Source organism: Mustela nivalis (genome assembly GCF_964662115.1).
Source record: "Mustela nivalis genome assembly, chromosome: 3".
NCBI lineage: Eukaryota > Metazoa > Chordata > Mammalia > Carnivora > Mustelidae > Mustela > Mustela nivalis.
This window is the reverse complement of record NC_139022.1, coordinates 89,178,509-89,203,189: the sequence shown is the minus strand read 5'-3', so window position 1 is coordinate 89,203,189 and position 24,681 is coordinate 89,178,509. Positions and strand designations below refer to the sequence as shown.

At 36.6% G+C, this 24,681-nt stretch overlaps 1 protein-coding gene across 3 annotated transcripts in view; it reads left to right on the top strand.

Moving 5' to 3' along the window:
- Nucleotides 1-24,681, top strand: part of RNF180 (ring finger protein 180) — a 189,029-nt gene that overhangs the window by 13,228 nt on the left and 151,120 nt on the right. For 2 of the 3 annotated variants that reach the window (XM_082723088.1, XM_082723087.1), the window contains exon 2: nt 15,943-16,077. In XM_082723088.1, the coding sequence (XP_082579214.1) occupies nt 15,943-16,077 (135 nt within the window). Of the gene's footprint in view, nt 1-15,942; nt 16,078-24,681 lie in introns of those variants that run through there. The other variant, XM_082723089.1, reaches the window with a different exon arrangement.

Sequence of the window (24,681 nt, the reverse complement as noted above, 5' to 3'; positions counted from 1 at the left end):
ACAGGTCCTCAGACAGGGCCCCATACTTGTCTCATGGGAGAGTTTATGTTCTAAGATTATAAAACTCAGGAGGAACTGAGTGAGAATGAGGGGTCAGTATTTGGTTCTTTTCCATACTTAAAAACTTGTAGATCTCAACCATTGTCTGGCTTTAGAGAACCATCCCACATTTAAATCTCCTGCTCAGACTCTGTTTACTAGTCCAGATTCCTGAATCCATCTGTGTACTTAATTGTTATACTTGCAAGTCAAGGGGTGCCTTGGTGGTTCAGTCAGTTAAGCATCTGCCTTCAGCTCAGGTCATGATCCCAGGGTTCTGGGATCGAGCCCCCTTGGGACTCCTACTCAGCAGAGAGCCCGCATCTTCCTGCTGCTCTGCCTACTTGTGCTCTCTCTCTGTCAAATAAATAAATAAAATCTTTTTTAAAAAAGAAAGTTAAATAGGCCTCTCAAGTTTAATGTGTCCTAAACTGAACTCCATTCACCTGCATCCTTCCCCATATCAGTTGATGGCAGTTCCATCCTTAAAGTCGTTCATACTAAAAAATTTGGAGGTATGCTTGATTCTTCTCTCAGACCCTATGTTCACTCTGTCTGGAAATCCTGTTTGCTCTGTCTACAGTGTGTATCTGGAATTTGACCATTACTTACTACCACCACTGCTCCCACCCTGATCAGAGTCTTGGCTTTTGGCTGAATAACTGCAGCAGTGTTTTTCATTATGCTTTATACTTAGAATTTTATCTAAAACTTGGGGCACCTGGGTGACTCATTAAGTATCTGCCTTTGGCTCAGGTCAGGATCTCAGGGTCATGGGATTGAGCCCCACACTGGGTTCCCTGTTCAGTGGGGAAGTCTGCTTCTACCTCTCCCTCTGTCTCTCCCTCCCCGTGCTCTTTTTCTCTCCCTCTGTCTCAAATAAACAAAATCTTAAAAAAAAAAAAAAAAAGAATTTTATCTAAAACTAAATCTTACTTTTTTTTTTTCTGGGAGCTTACAGAGTACAGGAAGAAATAAATGTATGCATTAGTGTCATCCCTGGTGGTACAGTGACTTGAGTACTAATCAGAGACTTAAGTAACTCATGAACTATTCACAATTAAAGACGGCTCAGGAAAGAGCAAGTAGTAAAATACCAGGAGCTGTAAACCCTTTTGGGGGGGAAGATGATGGGATAATTAAGTAAAGAAGCCCAAGGTTTTTAGCTTCCAGGTCAGTGCTTTACCCACTGGGACATACCTACTGGTTTTTTATTTTTTCTTTTTGAATCTCAATTACTGACAATCTTTCCCAGTAACCAAGTATATAGTTGCCTCTATAGCCAACAAAAAGCCTCTCTGTGTAACTGTTCCTTTTGCTTAGAGGAAAACTGGATTTTGAAGCCAGGTTACTGAGCTTATCTTTGCTGCCACTTTCGCATTGGAATCATTTCTTGGTTGTGGATACTTGACCCATCGAAAAGAATATAGCCATCCAATAAAAGCATGGCAAGTTAGACAACTACTTAGTGCCACCTTTTGATTAAGACCATGGCTCATATCATATTAAAATATTTAACATAAAGTAAATACCTTATAGCTCTTACTTACTTTGCTAGAAATCAGTCTGAGAAAGATTTGGGGGAAATAAGCCTTTGTTGAACCTCAAGATCAATTCTTCATTGAGATGTTTCCCTCCCAGAACCCTGATAATTTTGTGTACTCTCTCTCACCCAGCTGGCTTAGAACCCCTCTCAACGTCTCATATGTTTTCGCAGTACATGTGTTTGTTATTCTTCATATTCCCTGACGAAATAGTAGATGCCTGGCAAATACTTATTGAATGAATGAGTATCTGTAGCTTCAAAGCACAACTTAAAATTGAATTTAAACAATCTCCTGATTTTATTTTCTTCTTTCTGCTGTCTCTTCTCAGTCCAGTTAGGGATATTATTGGCAGTTTTATTTAAAATACATTAAACATATTTTAGATGCCTCAAAAATCTCCAAAATGACTAAATCTATTACTGAAACAAAAAATGGCAGACCTTTATGGACATCGGGGAGGGTATGTGCTATGGTGAGTGCTGTGAAGTGGTTAAACCTGGCGATTCACAGACCTGTACCCCGGGGGATAAAAATATATTATATGTTTATAAAAAATAAAAAATTTTAAATAAAAAAAATGGCATACTTACTCTGTGGTGATTTCTAGTATTTACATGTGAATACAAAAGCACACCATTTATTTTTAAAGTGTATTTTGCTCTCCTTACAGTTCTGTTAATTCTGTATGTAATTTCTACTTTTTCTTATATTTCCCCCTTAGAAAGTAGCATGAAGAAATTAGTGAATATATGGGTCCTACACACTATTATTTCCATTCATCTTTAGAATTCATTCCTTCTTTTTTAATTTTAATTTTAATTTTTTGACACAGAGAGAGAGAGCACATGTGCATGTGTGTGCATAAGTGGGAGGAGTGTGGGCAGAGGGAGGGAGAGACTCTTAAGCAGTTTTCATGCCCAGAACAGGGCCAGTTATGCAGCTCAATTTTATGACCCTGAGTCACCATCTGAACTGAAATGAAGAGTCATAGACTTACCTGACTGAGCTGCCCAGGTGCCCCAATTCGTTCATTCTTTTACCAAAGAATGGTAGCAGTTAAAATAGACAAAATTAATCAAAATACAAAAGTTAACAAAATGTGCTACTTTAACGATTTTTTTTTTTCAATTCTTGAAAGTATGACTTGTATTGAAAAACTGCAATGAGCATTCAGGACTGAGTGCCTGAGGTATATGTATGAGAGAAAGAAAAGGAAAAAAAGAGAAATTTAAAAGAATAAAGAGGTGGTATTGCATTGTAGTATGTAACTGTATGTAGTTACAGGAGAAGGTAGGAAGTAACTGGGTAGCTACTGCAACTTCAGATTCATACTGCCTTTTCTCCTTGAAGTTAAATGTGCTTTGCATCATGCCTAAGAGTTCAGCTTTTCCAGGGGAGGTAGCAGAGAGGATGGGTGAAAGGTAGGTAGATGGAGAGGAGGTATTGTGAACTCCTTAGTACTTGGCTATCAACAAAAGTTGGATGATTTTCAAATTCAATGTTTCTGGATGTGAATACATAAGTATGTGCAGCACCATTTAAATAAAGCTGTTGAAATTGACTTTATCATGTTTGAATCCAGAAGTGTGTGACATCAACAGTTACTAAAGAAGATTGAGTTCTCTTTCTGTGATTTGTGACTTAGATATTTTTAGAATTAATAATTTGCTGGCTCTAACTGCTGTTTTAGTCACTATAGCTACTAAGTCTAGAATTGCAGAATTGGCAGTTTAGAAGTCAGCCAATTCAGTCTCTTATTTGTACTTATACAGGATCTGATACCCTTGAGAAAGACTGGAAACTAATGGAAGAGGAATGCTGAATTGTAAGCTAGCTTTCACCAAATAACGTGTGTTCCAGAAATTACTACAGATCCCCATAAGGCATATACATTCCATAGGGATCTGGTCATATCTATAAGACCCCTTTCTAATTTTTGCTTAGCATAAGGTTACTTTTGGGTCCTGATGTATTATTACACAGGTCACAAACAAATATAGTGGCTGTTTATTACTTTGAAAACTCAGTCATTTTTATTTTTGTAACTTTTTACTGACAATTGATTACAATGTTATTCTTCTTTTCATTGGCTTGCTTGGATTTGGGCATATTTTATTCTTCTGTGTTGACAACACTTATCAAGATCAACCATCAGCAAGGAGAGCTGACCTGACGTCAGTGTACAAAATAATATCTGTGCAGGTTATTCTCACTAGAGTTACTACATTAGGTGTTCTATTCATGTTCACAATCATGTTTCCAAAGCCCACTTCTGTAAAATAGTCATGGATTACTCCTGGGATTATTGTGTCCTATGTAACAATGAGATTTCTCTTTCATTAAGAACAGTCTGCATTTTATATTGCAAAAGGAATAATCCTTCTCATTTTTTGGAGGCAGAATGTACCAAACACTGCTAGTATATACTAGTATATACGACCTTTAGTTGACAAACTACGCTTTAATCTAAAAGCTAAAAATACACCACGATGTTTTAAGGAAAAAAAAAAATCATGTACACATTTTTTTTTAAGATTTTATTTATTTATTTATTTTGACAGATCACAAGTAGGCAGAGAGGTAGGCAGGCAGAGAGAGAGAGAGAGAGAGAGAGGAGGAAGCAGGCTCCCTGCCGAGCAGAGAGTCTAATGCGGGACTCCATCCCAGGACCCTGAGATCATGACCTGAGCTGAAGGCAGAGGCTTAACCCACTGAGCCACCTGGGTGCCCCCATATACACATTTTAAATTTAAGCCCCAGAAGGTATGACCAGTGTGTTTCTTAACCAGTAGTGGAATATACCTATTATGTAAGTCATTTTCTCTCTGATTTTAGTAGTCATTCTCTAAAAAATCATTTAGGAGTCATTCTCTAAAAATCCTGCCAGACATCAATATATTTTTTGTTAACCTTATATATACAGGAAATAAATACATATGTATATGAACTACTTGGTGCTGGTGGCTCACTGTTTTAAGCATCTGCCTTCAGCTCAGGTCATGATCCCAGGGTCCTGGGACTGAGCCCCAAGTATGGCTCCCATCTCAGTGGGGAGTGTGCTTCTCCTTCTCCTCTGCCCCACCCCTGCTCATGCTCTCTCTCCCTCTCTCAAATCAATAATTAAAATCCTAAAAAAATAAAAATACTCCAATTTCTTTTAATAGTTCTGATTTTTTACTGCTGTCATCATTACAAACGAGTAAGACTGATTTTCTTCTTTCTTTTTCTTTCCTTCTTTCCTTCTGTCCTTTCTTCCTTCCTTCCTTCTTCTTCATGGAACCATTGCTTTATAAGAGCTAATGTCTGTTTTGGTTGTACATTAAAGAGGAATCCTATCTCATCAGCAGAAAATAGACGCCTGCCGACATGTTTATCTATAGACGTACTGCTTCCCAGCCAGTATAAAGCAGACCTGAGGGGTATAGATACTTCATTATTATATAACGTAATAGCAACATCCACTCTGCTGAGTTAACATGGTATTGAGGGTTGAGGTTGACATCAACCTTTACTATAGCTTTTCCTTTAAAAAAAAAAATTAGAAATATTATTCCCTCTGAGATGGTTTGAATTGGCTAAATCAGTTTAGTGTTTTATTTTCTAATTTAGTATGCATTACTCATGTCACATTTTTACCAATTTTACATCCTTTGGTGCTAATTTTTAAGAAATTCATAAATAATAGATAAGACCTGCAAATTCTTTGGCCATATTTCTTTCTTTTTCACTAGCAGATAAATTTTACCTTTTAAGGAGTTATGAACTAAATATTTTCTTTTATGCCAGAACTTTACTTTTACACATTCTTTAACAGGAAACACAATAAAACATGAGCATTCTAATAATGTGAAAGTTGAGAAAACTGGCGTGGTATCGCTAGGTACTGTTGTGGACTGAATTGTCTTCCCTCTCTCCCCATATCTATATGTTGAAGCCCTAACCCCTAATGTAATTTTATTTGGAGTTAGGCCTTTAAGGAGGTAATTAAGGTTAAATGAGGTCAAGGATCAGGCCCTAATCCAATAGGAATCTAGTCCTAATTCCTCCAAAAAGAGATTACCTTTGGATCTAATTAGCCTTTTCAACAAACACAAAGAATAGAGATGAGATCATACCAGCAGAGACAGTGCCAGTTTGAACTAAAGAGGACAGAAGAAGGAAAGGCTTTTAAATTTATGGGATCTTATAAAACAGGATAAAGAGCTATCCAGCTATGAAAAACATCTTATCCTTCAAGAAAAGTGAACAATAACCATGAAGGTAACTGAGATTAGCAGGATTGCCATTGTCCATCCAGGCCCTGAATACACAGGCCTAGAGGGCAAGGCTTTCCTCTCCCGAGTTTCATAGTGTGAGGCCACCTTTGCAGTTTGTCCGGGCTGTCATTGCTCATAGCTTCAGGGGCAAGACTGCCTCCCATGGCCAAGGGTGCCGAGCAGCCTGCACAGTGGACAGAAGACAGAACCACCACCTTGGTGGGCCCTCAAGGGCAGAGCGTTGAGCCCAAGAAAATTATTGTTGAGCCTTAATATCCAATTAAATTTGGCTTGCTAGGTTTTGAACTTGCCTGGGACTTGTCTCCTCTTTTCTTTCAGATTTTTCTTTTCACATTGACTTTTTCTTTTTTTTTTTTAAGTTTAAAACACCAGACAACAAAAAGTCAGTTTTATATTTCATGCATAGAACCGTGTCTATCCTCTGCTTGTCCCACCATTTTATTTTAGAAACACATAATTACTCTGGTTTCATAGGTTCACAGCTGTAGAAGAATTTTGCCTGAGGAATACTTCAAGTGTCACCCATTCTTGACTTAGATGGGAATTGATTCTGGAATAGGTTAAGATTTTTGGAGCTGTTAGAATGATAGGGTGAATGTATTTTGCATGTGAGAAGGGCATGTGTTTTGGGGACCAGAGGAAGAAATGTAGACTGAACTCTGCCCCCAAGGCTACCCTACCAAATCCATGTGTCCAGATGCTTACCCCCAATATGATTGTATCTGGAGATACAGCCTTCAAAACTGTAACTAAGGTTAAATGAGATCATAAGGGTGAGGCCATAATCTAATAGGACTGCTATCCTAATAAGAATGGAAAGATGCACCAGAAATGTACATGGATTGTAGAAAGTCCATGTGAAGATACAGGGGAAAAGCAGCTGTCTGGAAGCTAAAAAGAGAGACCCAAATTTCTGGCACTCTGATAGTGGATTTCTAGTCTTCAGAACTTGAGCAAATAAATTTCTGTTGTTTAAGCCACCCAATTCTGTGGTATTCTGTTATGGCATTTCAGTAACCCTAAACAGGTACCATACCTGTTCTACAATGTAGAAATTTTTCGTATATTTAGCAAAACCAATATTGTATCAAATTTCAGAGGAAGAGCTATTTTGAATTATTTAAATAACCAAGGCAAAAATAAATTTACCGTTTTGTTAATGAATACTAATAACTTTGAGTAAATAATGCTATTACTAGACATCAAAATAATTATATATTTTTAATTAATATACTTTATATTTAGAGCAGTTTTAGCTTTATAAAAAAAAATTTGAGCAGAAAGAAAGCTCCCATGCATTCCTCTCCCCCTGTACAGTTTCTCCTATTAACATCTACTATTCATGTGAAACATTTGTTAGAATTAATGAAAGGATATTGATGTATTATTTTTAAAGTCCATTGTTTACAGTAGGGTTTGCTCTTCATGTTATATATGGTTCTGTAGGTTTTAGCACACATATAACATCATGTATCCACTATTCTAGTATTCCAAACTGTAGTTTCACTGCCCTAAAATTCCCCTGTGTTCCACCTATTCATCTGTCCCTCTCTCTGCCCCAATTTTAGATAATAATATATAAAGATGATGAAACAGCTGGAAATCACTGATTTAAAACTGTCTCTTTTTTGTACTATTATGATACAAAATTAGAATACAAAGTTCTATGCATGAAACATGAAAGTGTATTTTTTTGTTGTTGTGTCCTGTTAGATTTGAAGTTGGTGTGGAAAAGTAGCACATTGTGAACTATAATGTTTATGTGAGAAGCCTTAACATTAGCTTTTTCTATCTTAACCCATTGCAACTTGTTCAGGGTTTGAATTACAAAAGTCTCCTTTAGCGTTTAACCAGTTCTTTGGTGGTGAAAGGGGCTTGGACTGTCTCCATGTATAAACTGATTTTTGGCACATTGGTTTTATTATGAGAGGCCAGCAGGGGCACATTGTTATATTTTCTGCATTCTCCAGTTTTCCCTGGTAATGTAATCCCCTTCTAAGCAGAGGTAGGAAAACATCTCTGATTCCTTGTCTCATTCCCGTTGGAATTCCTTGACTTCCATCTATCATAAAAACTGACCTCATAACCAGAACTAAATGATGAAAGTTACCACTATAGACATTGCTCCATATTGAGCATTCTTTACCCACTTTTCTCAAAATAGAGGCAACCATGGGATTTTATGATAGGGGAGAGGGCAACAAAGACTGACTTTGAAGTCGCTACAAGTTTTTAAAGTAATTTTTATATTGAAAATTATTACATAGAGAAGAGGAAATGGATCCCAAGTGTACAGCCTGATGAATTTTCACAAAGTGAGTACATGTATCCATAAATAAGTACTTAGACTGAGAAATCAATTCTAAAGGAGAATTAGTATATTACTAGCACTGCATTACCTTATTTTTAAATGTAACATTGTGTCCTAGAAGATTTCTTTCAGTAGCGCACTATGTCCTTCAAATAAGGAAAACAGTGTGGGAAAGTATTTCCCATGATTTTTATTCTTATCATGTAAACTGGTAAGAAATGTACTGGAAGGGGGTGGGAGGTGTCTCTCTGCTCATTAGTAATACTGGAAGTATTGAGTGTAAATCAGAAAGCTGAATTTAGGGGTGCCTGGGTGGCTCATCTGTTAAGGGTCTGGCTCTTGATTTGGGCTCAGGTCATGATCTCAGGGTCATGAGATCAAGCCCTGGGGTCAAGCTCCATGCTCAGTGTAGAGTCAGTTTAGGATTCTCTCTCTCCCTCTTCCTTTGCCCCTCCTCCACCCACAAGCTCATGCTCTCTTTCTCTGTCTTTAAAATAAATAAAATCTTTTTTAAAAAGTTGAATTTTAACAGCTTAAGGCAAATACATATACCAGTATATAAAAGTTTTATATACAGTACCAAGTACATGAAAGTGATGTAGTTGAGCTGAAAATCAAGAGAATGAGCAGTGTGGTAAGGAAACTGAGAAATTGTGTGTGTGTGTGTGTGTGTGTGTGTGTGTGTGATAGAAATGTTTATCCATACATGTTTGCTCCTCAGTATCATGGAACAAACTTGCTAACCACTGTGATTTACGTAGTCCTAAGAAGTTGGCAATATCTGCAGCCCAAAAAAGAAAAAATGATGTCATGTATTAGAACAGAAATTTAGTTTCCTTTTCACTTATTAACTCTTTTCAGTCCTTGAGCCTTTTCCTTACTTTCCTTCAATTTGTTAGCTAATAGTTCTGCTGTGAAGTTGAATAATATGGTGAATAGTGAGCAAAATTATCTTCTTGATTTTCAGGGGATGCTTTTAAAGTTTTGTGATCAAATATAATAATTACTGAAGTTTTCAATAAATTCCTTCCTTGTCAAGTTAGGTAAACTTCCTTCTGTGTCTACAATGCTAAATATTTTCATTTTTTAATGATGAGTAAGTGTGGAATTTCACAAGTTTTATTTTGCATCTTGTAAGGTGGTTGTGTGTTTTTTCCTTTGAATCTTTTAGTTTGTTGAATATATTGAATAGATTTCTTTTCCATTTTATACATTCCTTGAATTTCTGAAAATAATCTTATTTGGTCATAAAACTTTGTTTTAATTATTGGGTTCTATTGGCTAGTATCTTATTTAGGCTTCTAGCATCCATGTTCACAAATAAATTGGTATATAATTTTCTTATATTCATTTTGTTTTATGTATCCTTGTCTACTTGGTATGTCAAAGTTGTATTATATTTTTGGAGCTAGTTTTTCTTTTATATAAGTTATATCATTACATAAGTTATAAAGACTACCCGTTTCTTTTTTTTTAAATAAATTTTTTACTTTTTATTAACATATAATGTATTATTAGCCCCAGGGGTACAGGTCTGTGAATTGCTAGGTTTACACACTTCACAGCACTCACCATAGCACATACTCTCCCCAATGTCCATAACCCAACCACCCTCTGCATATCCCCCTTCCCCCAGCAACCCTCAGTTTGTTTTCTGAGATTAAAAGTCTCTTATGCTTTGTCTCCCTCCCAATCCCATCTTGTTTCATTTTTTTCTTTCCCTAGCCCCCAAAGCTCGAATCCTGCCTCTCAAATTCCTCATGTGAGGGAGATCATATTTTAATTGTCTTTCTCTGATTAACTTATTTTGCTCCGCATAATACCCTCTAGTTCCATCCACATCATTGCAAATGGAAAGATTACATTTCTTTTGATGGCTGCATAGTATTCCATAGATATACAGATACCACCTCTTCTTAATCCATTCATCTGTTGATGGACATGTAGGTACTTTCCATAGTTTGGCTATTGTGGACATTGCTGCTAGGAACATTCAGGTGCACATGCCCCTTTGTATCCTTACATTTGTATCTTTAGGGTAAATACCCAGTAGTGCAACTGCTGGGTTGTAAGGTAGCCCTATTTTCAACTTTTTGAAGGAACCTCCATGCTGTTTTCCAGAGTGGTTGCACCAGCTTGCATTCCTACCAACAGTGTAGGAGGGTTCCCCTTTCTCCGCATCCTCACCAGCATCTGTTATTTCCTGACTTGTTAATTTTAGCCATTCTGACTGGTGTGAGGTGGTATCTCATTGTGGTTTTGATTCATATTTCCCTGATGCCGAGCGATGTGGAGCACTTTTTCATGTGTCTGTTGGCCATCTGAATGTCTTCTTTGCCTAAATGTCTGTTCATGTCCTCTGCCCATTTCTTGACTGGATTATTTGTTCTTTGGGTGTTGAGTTTAATGAGTTCTTAATAGATTTTGAATACTGGCCCATTATCTGATATGTCATTTGTGAATATCTTCTCCCATTCTGTCAGTTGTCTTTTGGTTTTGTTAACTGTTTCCTTTGCTGTGCAAAAGCTTTTGATCTTGGGACACCTGGGTGGCTCGGTTGGTTAAGCAACTGCCTTTGGCTCAGGTCATGATCCCAGCGTCCTGGGATCGAGTCCCACATTGGGCTCCTTGCTCCACAGGGAGCCTGCTTCTCCCTCTGACTCTGCCTGCCACTCTGCTTGTGCTCGCTCTTGCTCTCTCTCTCTGACAAATAAATAAATAACATCTTAAAAAAAAAAAAAAAGCTTTTGATCTTAATGAAGTCCCAGTAGTTCATTTTTGCCCTTGCATCCCTTGCCTTTGGCAATGTTTCTAAGAAGAAGTTGCTGCGGCTGAGGTCGAAGAAGTTGCTGTCTCTGTTCTCCTCAAGGATTTTGATGGATTCCTTTCTCACATTGAGGTCTTTCATCCATTTTGAGTCTATTTTTGTGTGTGGTATAGGAATGGTCCAGTTTCATTCTTCTGCATGTGGTTGTCCAATTTTCCCAGCACCATTTGTTGAAGAGGCTGTCTTTTTTTCCATTGGACGTCCTTTTCCTGCTTTGTTAAAGATTAGTTGACCATAGAGTTGCGGGTCTATTTCTGGACTCTCTATTCTCTTCCATTGATCTATGTGTCTGTTTTTGTGCCAGTACCATACTATCTTGATGATGACAGCTTTGTAATAGATCTTGAAGTCTGGAATTGTGATGCCACCAACTTTGGCTTTATTTTTCAGCATTCCTCTGGCTATTTGGGATCTTTTCTTGTTCCATATAAATTTTAGGATTATTTGTTCCATTTCTTTGAAAAAAATGGATGGAATTTTGATAGCAATTGCATGAAATGTGTAGATTGCTTTAGGTAGCATAGACATTTTCACAATATTTGTTCCTCCAATTCATGAGCATGGAACACTTTTCCATTCCTTTGTGTCTTCCTCAATTTCTTTTATGAGCACTTTATAGTTTTCTGAGTACTTATTCTTAGCCTCTTTGGTTAGGTTTATTCCTAGGTATCTTATGCTTTTGGGTGCAATTATACCCATTTGTAAATGGGATTGATTCCTTAATTTCTCTTTCTTCTGTCTTGCTGTTGTTGTATAGAAGTGCAACTGATACCTGTGCATTGATTTTATATCCTGACACTTTACTGAATTCCTGTATGAGTCTAGCAGTTTTGATGTTTTGGGTCTTTTGGGTTTTCCACATAAAGTATCATATCATCTGCAAAGAGTGATAGTTTGACTTCTTTGCTGATTCAGATGCCTTTAATTTCTTTTTGTTGTCTGATTGCTGAGGCTATGACTTCTAGTACTATGTTAAATAGAGTGGTGATAGTGGACATCCCTGCCATGTTCCTGACCTTAGGGGAAAAGCTCTCAGTTTTTTCCCCATTGAGAATGATATTTGCTGTGGGTTTTTCATAGATGGCTTTGATGATACTGAGGTATGTAACCTCTATCCCTACACTTTGAAGAGTTTTGATCAAGAAAGGATGCTGTACTTTGTCAAATGCTTTTTCAGCATCTACTGAGAATATCTTGTGTTTGTTGTTCTTTCTTTTATTAATGTATCACATTGATTGGTTTGCAGATGTTGAACCAACCTTGCAGCCCAGGAATAAATCCCACTTGGTTGTGATGAATAATCCTTTTAATGTACTGTTGGATCCTATTGGCTAGTATTATGATGAGATATTTTGCATCTGTTTTCATCAAAGATATTGGTCTGTAATTCTCCTTTTTGATAGGGTCTTTGTCTGGTTTTGGGATCAAGGTAATGATGGCCTCCTAAAATGAGTTTGGAAGTTTTTCTTCCATTTCTATTTTTTTGGAACAGTTTCAAGAGAATAGGTATTAATTCTTTTTGAAATGTTTGGTAGAATTCCGCTGGGAAGCCTGTCTGGCCCTTGGCCCTTGTTTGTTGGTAGATTTTTGATGACTACTTCAATCTCCTAACTGGTTATGGGTCTGTTCAGGTTTTCTATTTCTTCTTGTTTCAGTTTTGGTAGTTTATATGTCTCTAGGAATGCATCCATTTCTTCCACATTGTCAAATTTGCTGTGTATAATTGTTCATAATATGTTCTGATAATTGTTTGTATTTCTTTGGTGTTGGTTTTTGTCTCTCCTCTTTCATTCATGGTTTTATTGATTTGGGCCCTTTCTCTTTTCTTTTTGAAAAGTCTGGTCAGGGGTTTATCAATTTTATTAATTCTTTCAAAGAACCAGCTCCTAGTTTCATTGATTTGTTCTACTGTTCTTTTGGTTTCTATTTCATTGATTTCTGCTCTGATCTTTGTTATTTCTCTTCTCCTGCTGGGTTTAGGCTTGCTTTGCTGTTCTTTCTCTAGCTCCTTTAGGTGTAGGGTTAGGTTGTGTACTTGAGACCTTTCTTGTTTCTTGAGAAAGGCTTGTTTTGCTATGTACTTTCCTCTCAGGACCGCCTTTGCTGTGTCCCACAGATTTTGAACAGTTGTGTTTTCATTTTCATTTGTTTCCCTGAATTTTTTCAATTCTTCTTTAATTTCCTGGTTGACCCATTCATTCTTTAGTCAGATGCTCTTTAGCCACCACGTATTTGAGTTCTTAACATCTTTCCTCTTTTGATTGAGTTCTAATTTCAGAGCATTGTGGTCTGAAAATATGCAGGGAATGATCCCAGTCTTTTGGTTTCGGTCGAGGCCTGATTTGTGACCCAGGATGTGATCTATTCTGGAGAATGTTCCATGTGCATTAGAGAAGAGTGTTATTCTGTTGCTTCAGGATGAAATGTTCTGAATATATCTGTGATGTCCAACTGGTCCAGTGTGTCAATTAAGGCCTTTACTTCCTTATTGATCTTTTGCTTAGATCTGTCCATTTCAGTGAGAGGGGTGTTAAAGTCCCCTACTATTTTGTATTATTGTCAATTTCTTTCTTTGATTTTGTTATTAATTGGTTTATATAGTTGGCTGCTCCCATGTTAGGGGCATAGATATTTGAAATTGTTAGATCTTCTTGTTGGACAAATCCTTTGAGTATGATATAGTGTCCTTCCTCTTCCCTTATTTAGTCTTTGGCTTAAAATCTAATTGATCTGATATAAGGATTGCCACACCAGCTTTCTTTTGATGTCAATTAGCATGGTAAATTGTTTAACCCCCCATTTTAAATCTGGAGGTGTCTTTGGATCTAAAATGAATTTCATGTAGACAGCATATCGATTGGTCTTATGTTTTTATCCATTCTGATACCCTGTGTCTTTTGATTGGGGCATTTAGCCCATTTACATTCAGGGTAACTATTAAAGATTTGAATTTAGTGCCATTGTATTGCCTGCAAGGTGACTGTTACTATATATTGTCTCTATTCCTTTCTGGTCTACTACTTTTAGGCTCTCTCTCTGCTTAGAGGACCCCTTTCAGTATTTCCTGTAGGGCTGTTTTGGTCTTTGCAGAGTCTTTTAGTTTTTGTCTGTCCTGGAAGCTTTTCATCTCTCCTTCTGTTTTCATTGACAGCCTAGCTGGATATAGTATTCTTGGCTGCATATTTTTCTCATTTAGTGCTCTGAATATATCATGCCAGTTCTTTCTGGCCTGCCAGGTCTCTGTGGACAAGTCTGCTGCCAATCTAATATTTCTATCATTGTATATTACATACTTCTTGTCCCGAGCTGCTTTCAGGATTTTCTCTTTGTCACTAAGACTTGTAAGTTTTCATATTAGATGACGGGGTGTGGACCTATTTTTATTGATTTTTGTGGGGGTTTGTCTGTGCCTCCGGATCATAACCCGAGCCGAAGGCAGAGGCCTTAACCCATTGAGCCACCCAGGCGGCCCTCCATTGTTGATTCTGACAGGACCTCTTCTTGGAGTCCCTACTCTTGCCTGAGAACTATTTGTGGTTAAAAGGGATATGGGGACATAAGATACTAAGAGAAGAAAGGAGTGCCAAATAGGGTTTCAACAATGAAGAAAGGCACATCAAGCAGGAGGAGATAAGACATTTGCAAATTAAGATGTTCTGGAGATTATTGAGGACATAATTTAAATGAGATGAGCTCTGATGATATCTGCAGAGACAGAACTGGAATTAGCTACCTGAAGGTCAGAGCTAGATGGGCTGCAAGAGGGGCATGCTGTGCCCTCCTATACAGGATTCCTTAAATCCTTAAATGTGGTTAGGGTTCATCAGTTTTCCCTCTTCTATAGTCCTTAGAGCTGTTGCAATTTAGTTAATAGTTTGTGTAATACATCTCTGTCTTCAACCTGACCATAATTTAAAAAGTTATCCAGGATTACCTGGGATAATTTTTTAAAAGTGCCCACTCCTAACTCACTCCCCACCTCCAAATAAGTTAACATTTCTAGGAGTGGGGCCTAAGTATTATTTTTTAAAACTTTCCAAGCACCTGTAAGACAGAAAATAAGTGTTACTCAGCCTATTGCCCCCTGGAGTTTGACTTCACTGTATGGCATTTGGTTAGCTGTCAGTTAATGTTGAATGAACGGATGAAAGATGAAGGAGCTAACAAATGAGGAAATGTGGCCAGGGAAGTTAGTCAGTCCCTTGTGGATAGCTTAGTAGACATTTCCTTTCTTTCTAATAAATGGTTACCAGACAAGTTAATAAATATACTCCACCTATTTTGGGGTCATTATTAGTGTGAAACTCTTCTGCCCAAATGGTCTAATTTCCATTATTTACATAAAATCTCAGGTGTAAAAGTAGACTACAAAATTGGTAGGGCTCTTCTTTAAGTCTTTTTGTTTCATTGAGTACAATATACAAGAGAAATTACTGCATTCAGGTTAAGGGATTTTGCCATCAATTTAAAATAAGTACTTCCAATTTTCACATAACTAACTGCAACTCAATAAATTCTATTGTATTTCAAATTTAATGCTGTGGGTATTTAAAACTTCCTATTTAGAAGAATATTTGTAGTTCTTTGTTAGGACTCATTTAAAACCACTGCATTACTTATTTAATTGACCCTTTAGCAGTTGCCTTTTATGACTTTTAGTGAGAGAAAGATGGAAATAAGCAGACACAAAATGTTCTGCAAAAGTAAAATAAGCTGGTAATCATTAACAAAATGCATCATCATCATAAGTAAATGGAATTTTCAATCCAGGACATAGTTTATAGAGTCCTGCTAAGCTAAGACCTGATTACTAGTAGGTACCTCATTAAATGATAATTCTCTTTCTTTTGATCCACGTGTAACTAATGTGGTAAGAGTTTAGAAAATCACACTTAATCTGACACAGTTCCAACTTTTAAAAATGTGTTAATTTTTCCACAGATGAAAAGAAGCAAAGAATTGATAACGCAAAATCATAATCAAGAAGACATAAGTATTCTTCGTTGTTGGAAATGTAGAAAATGTATAGCAAATTCTGATTGTTTGATGAATTATCTTGAGAATCAAGTTCTTAAGGTAAGTACTGTGAACTCCAGTCTTCAAACACTTTGCTAGTATCTGAATGCTGTGGGCAGACCCACAGGTGCACACCTATCTCTTTAACACTTGTCTTAGATTCTTTTACTTTATTTTGCTTTACCATTGAGAACATTTCAAAGTGGTATTCACAAGCCATCTCATTTTCCATGGCTAAAATTAACTGTACATTTAGCTGCTGACATGAACATGCCCTCAAAGTTTGAAGTGCAGTATCATAGATGTAAGTTGAAGATAATGGTTAGTGTTTTTCATATCCCCACCATGAATGAGCCTTAGTCACAATTAAGTTCAAGATCCTAGTAAGAAGTGGAAAACCTATTTTTATATATATATTTATAAATACATATATATTTGTGTGCATGTATAGAGGTGTAGATCTATATATGTATGTGTGTATGTGTGTTTGTGTGTGTAGTTAGTATTCAATATGGACCTAGAAGAGCAACTTCATGTGTAATTTGAAAGTCAATAGGAAAATCTAAGTAATATTTAAAAGCTCTTTATTAGACATCCTGGGGAAAATAAGTGGCTTTTAAACAATAAAAATAAAATCCCTCAACTGCTCTAAGAGCATTAGGGAAGAGGCAATATGAAAGAAGTACAACTCGACAGTAATTCATAGACTGTAGGGAGTTCTTCTTTCAATACAGTGACTATAATCAGCTGTCATTGTTTGTTTCTCCTTCTTTGAGAGACACTCGGGTTTTGGTTCTTGTTAGTTTGTGGGTTTTTGTTTTGTTTTGTTTTTCGCCTCAACCATATGTAATGATTATTTCCTCACCACTCTAACAAAGTAGCCAGCTAGAATGGATAATAGTAGCTAATTTTGTTTGCATACTTACTACATATCAGATACTTCTTAAAAATGGACAAAACATTTTAATTGGGGGGGGGCATGCTAAGAGTAATTTGTTGGGTATTATTTACACAGAGTAAAAAAAAAAAAATGAAGTCTACAATTTGATAAATTTTTTCACTCCTTTCTGCTGTGAATCAGATCAATGTATAAATTCCCATCACTCCAGAAGGTTGTCTTGCCCTTTTCCAGCCAGTTCCCTCCTCTCCCTCTCATAGGACAATCACTACACTAATGTCTATCACCGTACACTAGTTTTGCCAGTTCTCCACCTTCATTCACATGGAAACATGCAGCATGTCATTTGTACCTGACTTATTTTGGTTAGCAAATGTTTTAGAGATTCATTTATGTTTTGTATTTGTAGTTTTTTGGGGTTTTTGTTGCTTTTTTTTTTACAGAGTAGAATGCCATTTATCGTTTATGTATATATAATTTATTAATTTTTTTTCTTGTTAGATATCTGAATTTCTAGTTTTGGGTTATGAATAAAACTACTATCAATATTCTTGTAAAAGATTTTCTGTGTTTCCGTTTTATTTTTTCTGAGGGCCCACAGAGTAGGTATTTTTTTTAACTCTGTCTACTGGTATAACATTGCTATGTCAGGCATTGTTTCTAAATGCTTTAAAATATTAATTCACTTTATAAGCATGCTTGTCTCAACTGCAATCCTAAAAGGCAGTAATGAGACCTTCTCATGCCTGCCTTTTTCTGTCACACAGAATCGAAATTAGGGAGCTTTCCAGGGTTCTGTTGGGAAGTCAGTCACAGTCACCTTCATTCATATTCCAACCTGCATCTTCCTAAACTTCACTGGTCAGTATTCCTTCCTGGCCGTCAGAGCAGGTGTATTTTAATGTTTTTAAAAGCTGCTACCAGTTTTCCAAAGTGAATGTAAATTTCATTTGCTCTACATCTTTGTCAGCCCTTTTTCAGACTTTGTAATTTTAGCTGTTCTGGTAGATGTATACTGTATATCATTATAGTTTTAATTTGCATTTGCCTACTGATTAATGATGTCAAGTACCTTTTTATGTGTTTGTTCGTTAGGCATTGTTCTAAATGTCTTATGTTATTCCCTATACGGTAAGAACAGATTGTCTTGAGGAAGATAATCTCTACTTCATAGATAAGGAAACTGAGGTACAGACAGTTAAATAATTTGCTCCAGATCATACTTCTCCTAAGCAATGCAGCTAGAGTTGGACCTGACACTGAAGGTCCAGAACAAGTACTCTAAACTCCACCATCTCTTTGCTCCTTTTGTTCCTCCCTCAGGACAGCATGCAATTTCATACCTTCTCAGTAGAGAAGCTGATACTTTTATTTAAGTGCAGAAATCCTGGTTATTAATTCATTTAATAGTTATTTAATGAGCAAGAAAACATTAAGTGCTACTTTAGTAGTGGCTTGGGTTGTGCAAGAAAGTGGTGCAGAATACAAAAAAGCATTCTACTTCTCTAGGGGCTTTATTTTTTATTTTTTTATTTCATTTGATTTTATTTTTTTAGGGGCTTTAAACCTAGATGAAGACAGGCCAAGCAGTATATCTTGATTTGATAAGTACAGTAACAAAAGGAGGTAAACTAACTGCTGCCTGGTCTAGTTATGGAAGGCTTCCCAGAAGAACCAAAACAGTAAAACACACACACACACACACAAATAACTTTTTAAGTATAATTTATAAGCCATAAAATTCATCCATTGTAAGAATATGGTTACATGACTTTTAGTAAATATTTGAGTTGAGCAACTGTCACTATAATAGAGTTTCAAAACCTTCCATCACTCCAAAAAGTTAGGTTAGGCCCATTTGCCCTGCACCCATGCCCAGACCCAGGTAACCACTGAACTGCATTTTTGTTGCCGTAGCTTCATATTTAAAATAAAATGTATATGTATACATATATATACATTTTATTTATTGTTTATTAATTAATTATTATTATATAATAATTATACAATATATGATTATATAATAATATATTAATTATGTATTATATTATTTATTATAATATTTATTACATATATTTGTGTATATATATACACACATATATAGATGCATATATATACCTATTAAAACTGCCTTATAAGTTAAAAATATATAAAATAATTTTTAAAATATATATTTATAGAAATAAATCTATATTCAATGTTTGTATTTCCATAAAATATTAAAATATATGCATGTAAAATAAGATATACAAATATACATACATATATATACATACATATATTAAAACCTCTTAAAAGCTAATCTTCAGAATTAGTATCATTGTTAAGTCTGGGAGAAGTCTGTAATCAGGGATCCTGAGGGGGCTTCTAAAGTACTGGTTGTATATTAGTTAAACTGAGTAGTGGATATATTGGTATTTGCTTCTCTTTTGATCTTTCTTTAACTATAAAAACGCTTTACATTTTACACATGGAAGCATTTCATAAAAATTATTAACGATGAACAAAAGATCTGGGTTTTTTTTTTCTTAAAGAATGTATTTATTTGACAGAGAGAGACCATAAGTAGGCAGAGAGGCAGGCAGAGAAAGAGAGGAAGGGAATGCAGGCTCCCTGTTGAGCAGAGAGCCTGATGCAGGACTCGATCCCAGGACCCTGGGATTATGACCTGAGCAGAAGGCAGAGGCTTAACCCATTGAGCCACCCAGGCACCCCGCAAAAGATCTGTTTTAATTAAAGGAAACTAAAAATACTGAACCTAAACATAAACATAATTTTATCAGATACTATGCTGAAAGAATGCTTAATTTATCACCTCTTACCTTTATTGCCTATTAAACTATACAGTTAAAAAGTCATGTGTATAAAATAAGTTTGTTTCTGAAAGTGTTGTGTTGTTTTAATTTCTGTAAATGAAATCACACTTTAAGTGGGTCTTTTTCCAGGAATTGTTGCTTTCACTGAAATCGCCATGTTTAGTACAGTTCCCACTGATTCTTACTTTGGTATAGTGTTCTGGTGCATTAATACTTCACAGTGTATAATGCATTCCTGCTTTGTCAGACACCGGAGTCTTACAGTGCTTTGCTCTTACAAACAGTGCTATTATGAGCTCTCTTGTACATACCTTGGCACCCATGGGCAGGAGTGAATTTCTGAGAGTAAAGGCAGCAGCCTCCTAAGGCATGTGCACGCTCAGCCTTTGCTGGGTAGCCCTGAACTGTTTCTGCTGACAATGCTAGGAGCAGTGCTTGAGCATTGCTTATCACCCCCATTGTCACTATCACTAGCATTCCTCATCTCATCTCTCAGGCTCTTGGTGTTTTCTGTCAAATGGCTTCTTTTTCTTACCTGTTTTTTAGTAGGTGCTTTTCCTTTGGGTTTTGTTGTTGTTGTTTGTTTTTTGTTTTTCTTTATGTGTTCTAAATACTAATCCTTTATTGGTTTTTCTATTGCAAATATCTTTGGCCAGTTTTTGTAACTTACATTGTACTCTTTGTGGAATTTTTAAAGGAACAGGAGTTCATCATGTACTGTAGTTGACTTTTAGTCATCTCCTTCATTTTTTGTACTTTTTGTTTAAGAAATTGTTCTGTGACCTGAGGGGAAGATTTTTTCCCTTTCCTTTTACTGAGTACCACAGTTGACATTAGCAAGTTTCCTTCTGTCTTCCTTTGCACAACACATTTACTATTCGTTCACCCTTATACTAAGATTATAACCCAAATTTATGTAGGGGGTCCCCCTTAGAATCTCCTCACCCTGAGTGAATCTCAGACTATGTCTGCTGTCCTCAGCACCCCACATGGACTTGAAATGACCCTCAGAAAAACACAGAGGATCAGGAAACTGGGAAGATGGCATCCATAGCTTTTGGCTCAAGGACCACATTTCTTTAGCCCTGTCCATGCCAGGAAATGGAGGTCCCACACTCTGCTTTTTAGCATCAAAAACTTGATACTGGGATCATAGTAACTTGGTGCAGAATAACCAAATACCTTCAAAACCAAGCCTACTAGAAAAAAAGAGCACAGATACAGTCATCACTTCTGCTTTCATAATACTGAGAAGGTATATCAGCCTGGTGGAAGCTAGGTCATGTGTGGAACTTGAGCTGTAAGGCAATCTAGGACATTTGAACTTTAGCTTTCCAGCCCCTGGCTTGTAGTAAGGCATGCAAGAAGGAATTTGGAAGGAAATTTTGAGACAGTTTACAGTGTCCACAAGGAGGAAAGGGGCCCCTACCCCAGCTTTTAGGCTTAAGATACATGAAATATGAGCAAGAACCAAAATCAAAATCAAACTAACAAAAACCTGGGGCACCTGGGTGGCTCAGTGGGTTGGGCCTCTGCCTTGGGCTCAAGTCATTATCTCAGGGTCCTGGGATCTAGCCCCGCATCAGGCTCTCTGCTCAGTGGGGAGCCTGCCTCTCCCTCTCTCTCTGTCTGCCTCTCTGACTACTTGTGATCTCTGTCAAAAAAATAAATAAAAATAAAATAACAAAAACCCTGAAAACATAAAAATGCAATGCTCCCCATTTGTGAGGTTTTGGCCAGTGATTAAGAATGTTGTCCTCAGTTTTAGTTTTTTAGTCAATTTAGATTCAGTTTTGGACATGTCAAGTTTATGTGGCTCATAGAACATTCTAGTAGAGATTTCTAAGAGGCTACTGATTCTAAGGATATGGGATTGAGAACAGAGATCTGAACTAAAAGTGGGATTCTGGGAGTCATCAGCATGCAAGTGGAGAGTACAACTGTGACAGTACATGAGATCGCCATGTGCAATGTGAATGGAGTGAGAAAGAGGGCCAAGGAGTGTTGAAAGGATGGACAGAAAAAAACAAAGCGCACACAGTAGGAAGAAAGATGAGCAAGAAAGGTAGGGCTAAAAATCAGGATACGGTGTTACACAATTCAGTGGATGGGTATCTCCTAGGAAGAGGGGTTGGTTAATGGCACTGGGTCTTCTGGTGAGATGTCAAAGACCAGACACTAGCTTCAGTGTACAGGTTGTACACCACACAGTTCTGCAGGGTGTGGGTCTGTGAAGGGTGCCCTCCAGATTTGTGTTGAACTGGCATACAAACTGGACATGTGTAGACACCCTACATGACAGTGTACATTGGCTTTAGCAAAGAGTAGGTCAAGGTTCGTTGTAGTTGAGAGAATTGAAGGCCAAGTACCAGGTTTTAGTGAATGGAGGAAAATGGGGACTGAGGAATGGTCCAACACTTATTTTAAAGCATTATAATTACTGGGTTATGACTCTTTTCAGTTACAGACTGTGGAGTGTTTCAGTTTTCAAACTCCATTCCTAGAATCAAGGTGGCCAAGATATGATTACTGAATGTTGAATTGAGTATTGGATTATACAACTTTTCCACCTTTTTTTGGCTAACATATTTTGCTCATTTTCTCTCTGACTTTATTAACGTGATGGTATCTTTTTTCTAGTAGCTACAATAATGAAACAAATGATACTTATATTGTTTATTTTGAAATATTTCTATGTTCTCTTTTGTTAGTGTCAGCATATATTTATTTCATACCTAATCTTTCCACATGCTTAGACTTAATGGTATCTCCTCTACAAGCTCATGGTGAAGTTTTATTCCCCGGTGTGTTTGCATCTGGAGATGGGTCTTTAGGAGATAATTAAGGTTAAATGAGATCTTAAGAATAGGGCCCTAACCTGAAAAGACTTTGCCCTTCTAAGAAGAGAGAGGTCTCTCTTTCTGTCCACCATGTGTGGTCTCAGTGAGAAGATGACCATTGCAAGCTAAGAAGGCGATCTTTCTGGTATTTGAGCATGCTGCCACTTTGATCTCAGATTTCTAACCTTTGGAACTGAGAGGAATAAATGTCTTCTGTTTAAGTCACACAGGCTATGTCTGGTATTTTGGTAAGGGAGCCCAAGCTAAGAAACAACAAACAGTTCCTATAATAGACACTGGAAATTCAAACAAGAGCACAAGGGAGATGCCCTGTCCTTGCAAAGCTTTTGGGATGGTGGTTGATCATAAATATTAACTAATGGCCATGTAAATGGCAAAAAGAAAAAGTATAGAAAGCCATAAGAACATGATATAGACAGGATTGAACTAACTTGTCACAGGAAGGCTTGTCTGAGGAAGTGACTTGTGTGGGGATGTGGTGGAAGACTAGGGACAGCAATACATGAGGAAGCACATTCTACCTTTGCAACCAGCATGTTGAAAGGCCCTGTGCTGGAGAGAATATGGGCTATCCATGGAATTAGAAGATTTCCATGATTGGAGTTCAGAGATCAAGAGGGAGTGTGGCAGGATTTAAAACTACAAAGAAAGGTATTAGTTAGATCATTTATGGCCTTGTGAACCAAATTAAGGGCTTTGATCTTTATTCTAAAAGCTGGGAAGCTAATGAAAAGGAGTGATATGACCATTGAATTTTAAAAAGATTATTTTTGTTGTGTGTGTTGTGTGAAGAGTGAATTTTTGGAAAGTTGACAAGGTTGAATGTGAGGAGACCCTAAGTGAGGCTTTAAATCATTTTTTTATTCATTCTGACCTTTTGAGTAAAAAAAGTTTTCTTCCTCAAGTACCTTCTCAGAGTACAAATAGGAAAAAAAAGGGGAGGGTCAGGATAATAGAATTTGATTCCTTTATATTTGTAACACTCTAATTAATATTATAAATGACATATTTTTTTACCCAATCTTTTCCCTGTTATGTTTATAGCCATGTAGTTAAATATACAGTTGGCTCACTTTTAATGAATTAGCTGAGGGAGTAATAATGCTAACATTGGAAATGCCAAATGTTAAACATCTTTCAAAAATATCATATAATATTAAATTATCTATGTCAGCTTTTTACATTAAACCTGTCAGCTTAATTAAAAATCTTAAAGATCATTTAATGATAAAAAGATAGTGCTTAACATTTGTAATTTTAAAATTAAATGAAGTTCACCCTATACATAGCAACCAGAAACATTCCCTACCCTTAAAGAATAAACAACAAAAAAATAACAATGCCTTGGCTCCCCCTGCTGCTTGAACAAATTATTTCAGTTACAAAATATTTTGTCAGTATTTCTCGATAGCATTAAGTGAAATTGGCTGTTAATTCCTCCTTCTTCTCTTCCTTCCTCCCCCAAATATAAATTTGAGACCTGAAAAAACTGTCTCGCGAGGTTTTTTTAAGTCCTAATAATACTGCTTTTGTAATTTTCAGTTTAATTTTTTCCCAAAGGAGATAACCATTCATGCTATTACTTTAAATTCCTAAAATCGGGTTGCTTCCATTGTAGTCATTTATCTTAAAATACATCTGTTAAAATTTGTCTTATCACATATGTTTTTGATTTTTAAAAATAAGTTGACAAGACAAACCATTAGAGACTCTAAATCTCACAAAACAAACTGAGGGTTGCTGGGGGGAGAGGGGTCGGGAGAGGGTGGTTGGGTTATGGACATTGGGGAGGGTATGTGCTCTGGTGAGTGATGTGAAGTGTGTAAACCTGGCGATTCACAGACCCGTACCCCTGGGGCTAATAATACATTTTATGTAATAAAAAAAATGTTTTAAAAATTAGTTGACAGTAGACTTATAAACTTCATAGTGTGATGCCCTGCTTTACCTGTTAAACTATATTGGAAGTAAATACCATGAATAATACATATGTTTTCTAAGACTGTGTGTAAGTACAGGTGAAGTAGTTGGCAGTCTCATTTATAATTGAGGCTACTTTGTTGACCCTGGCTGTCTTTGTTTGCTATAC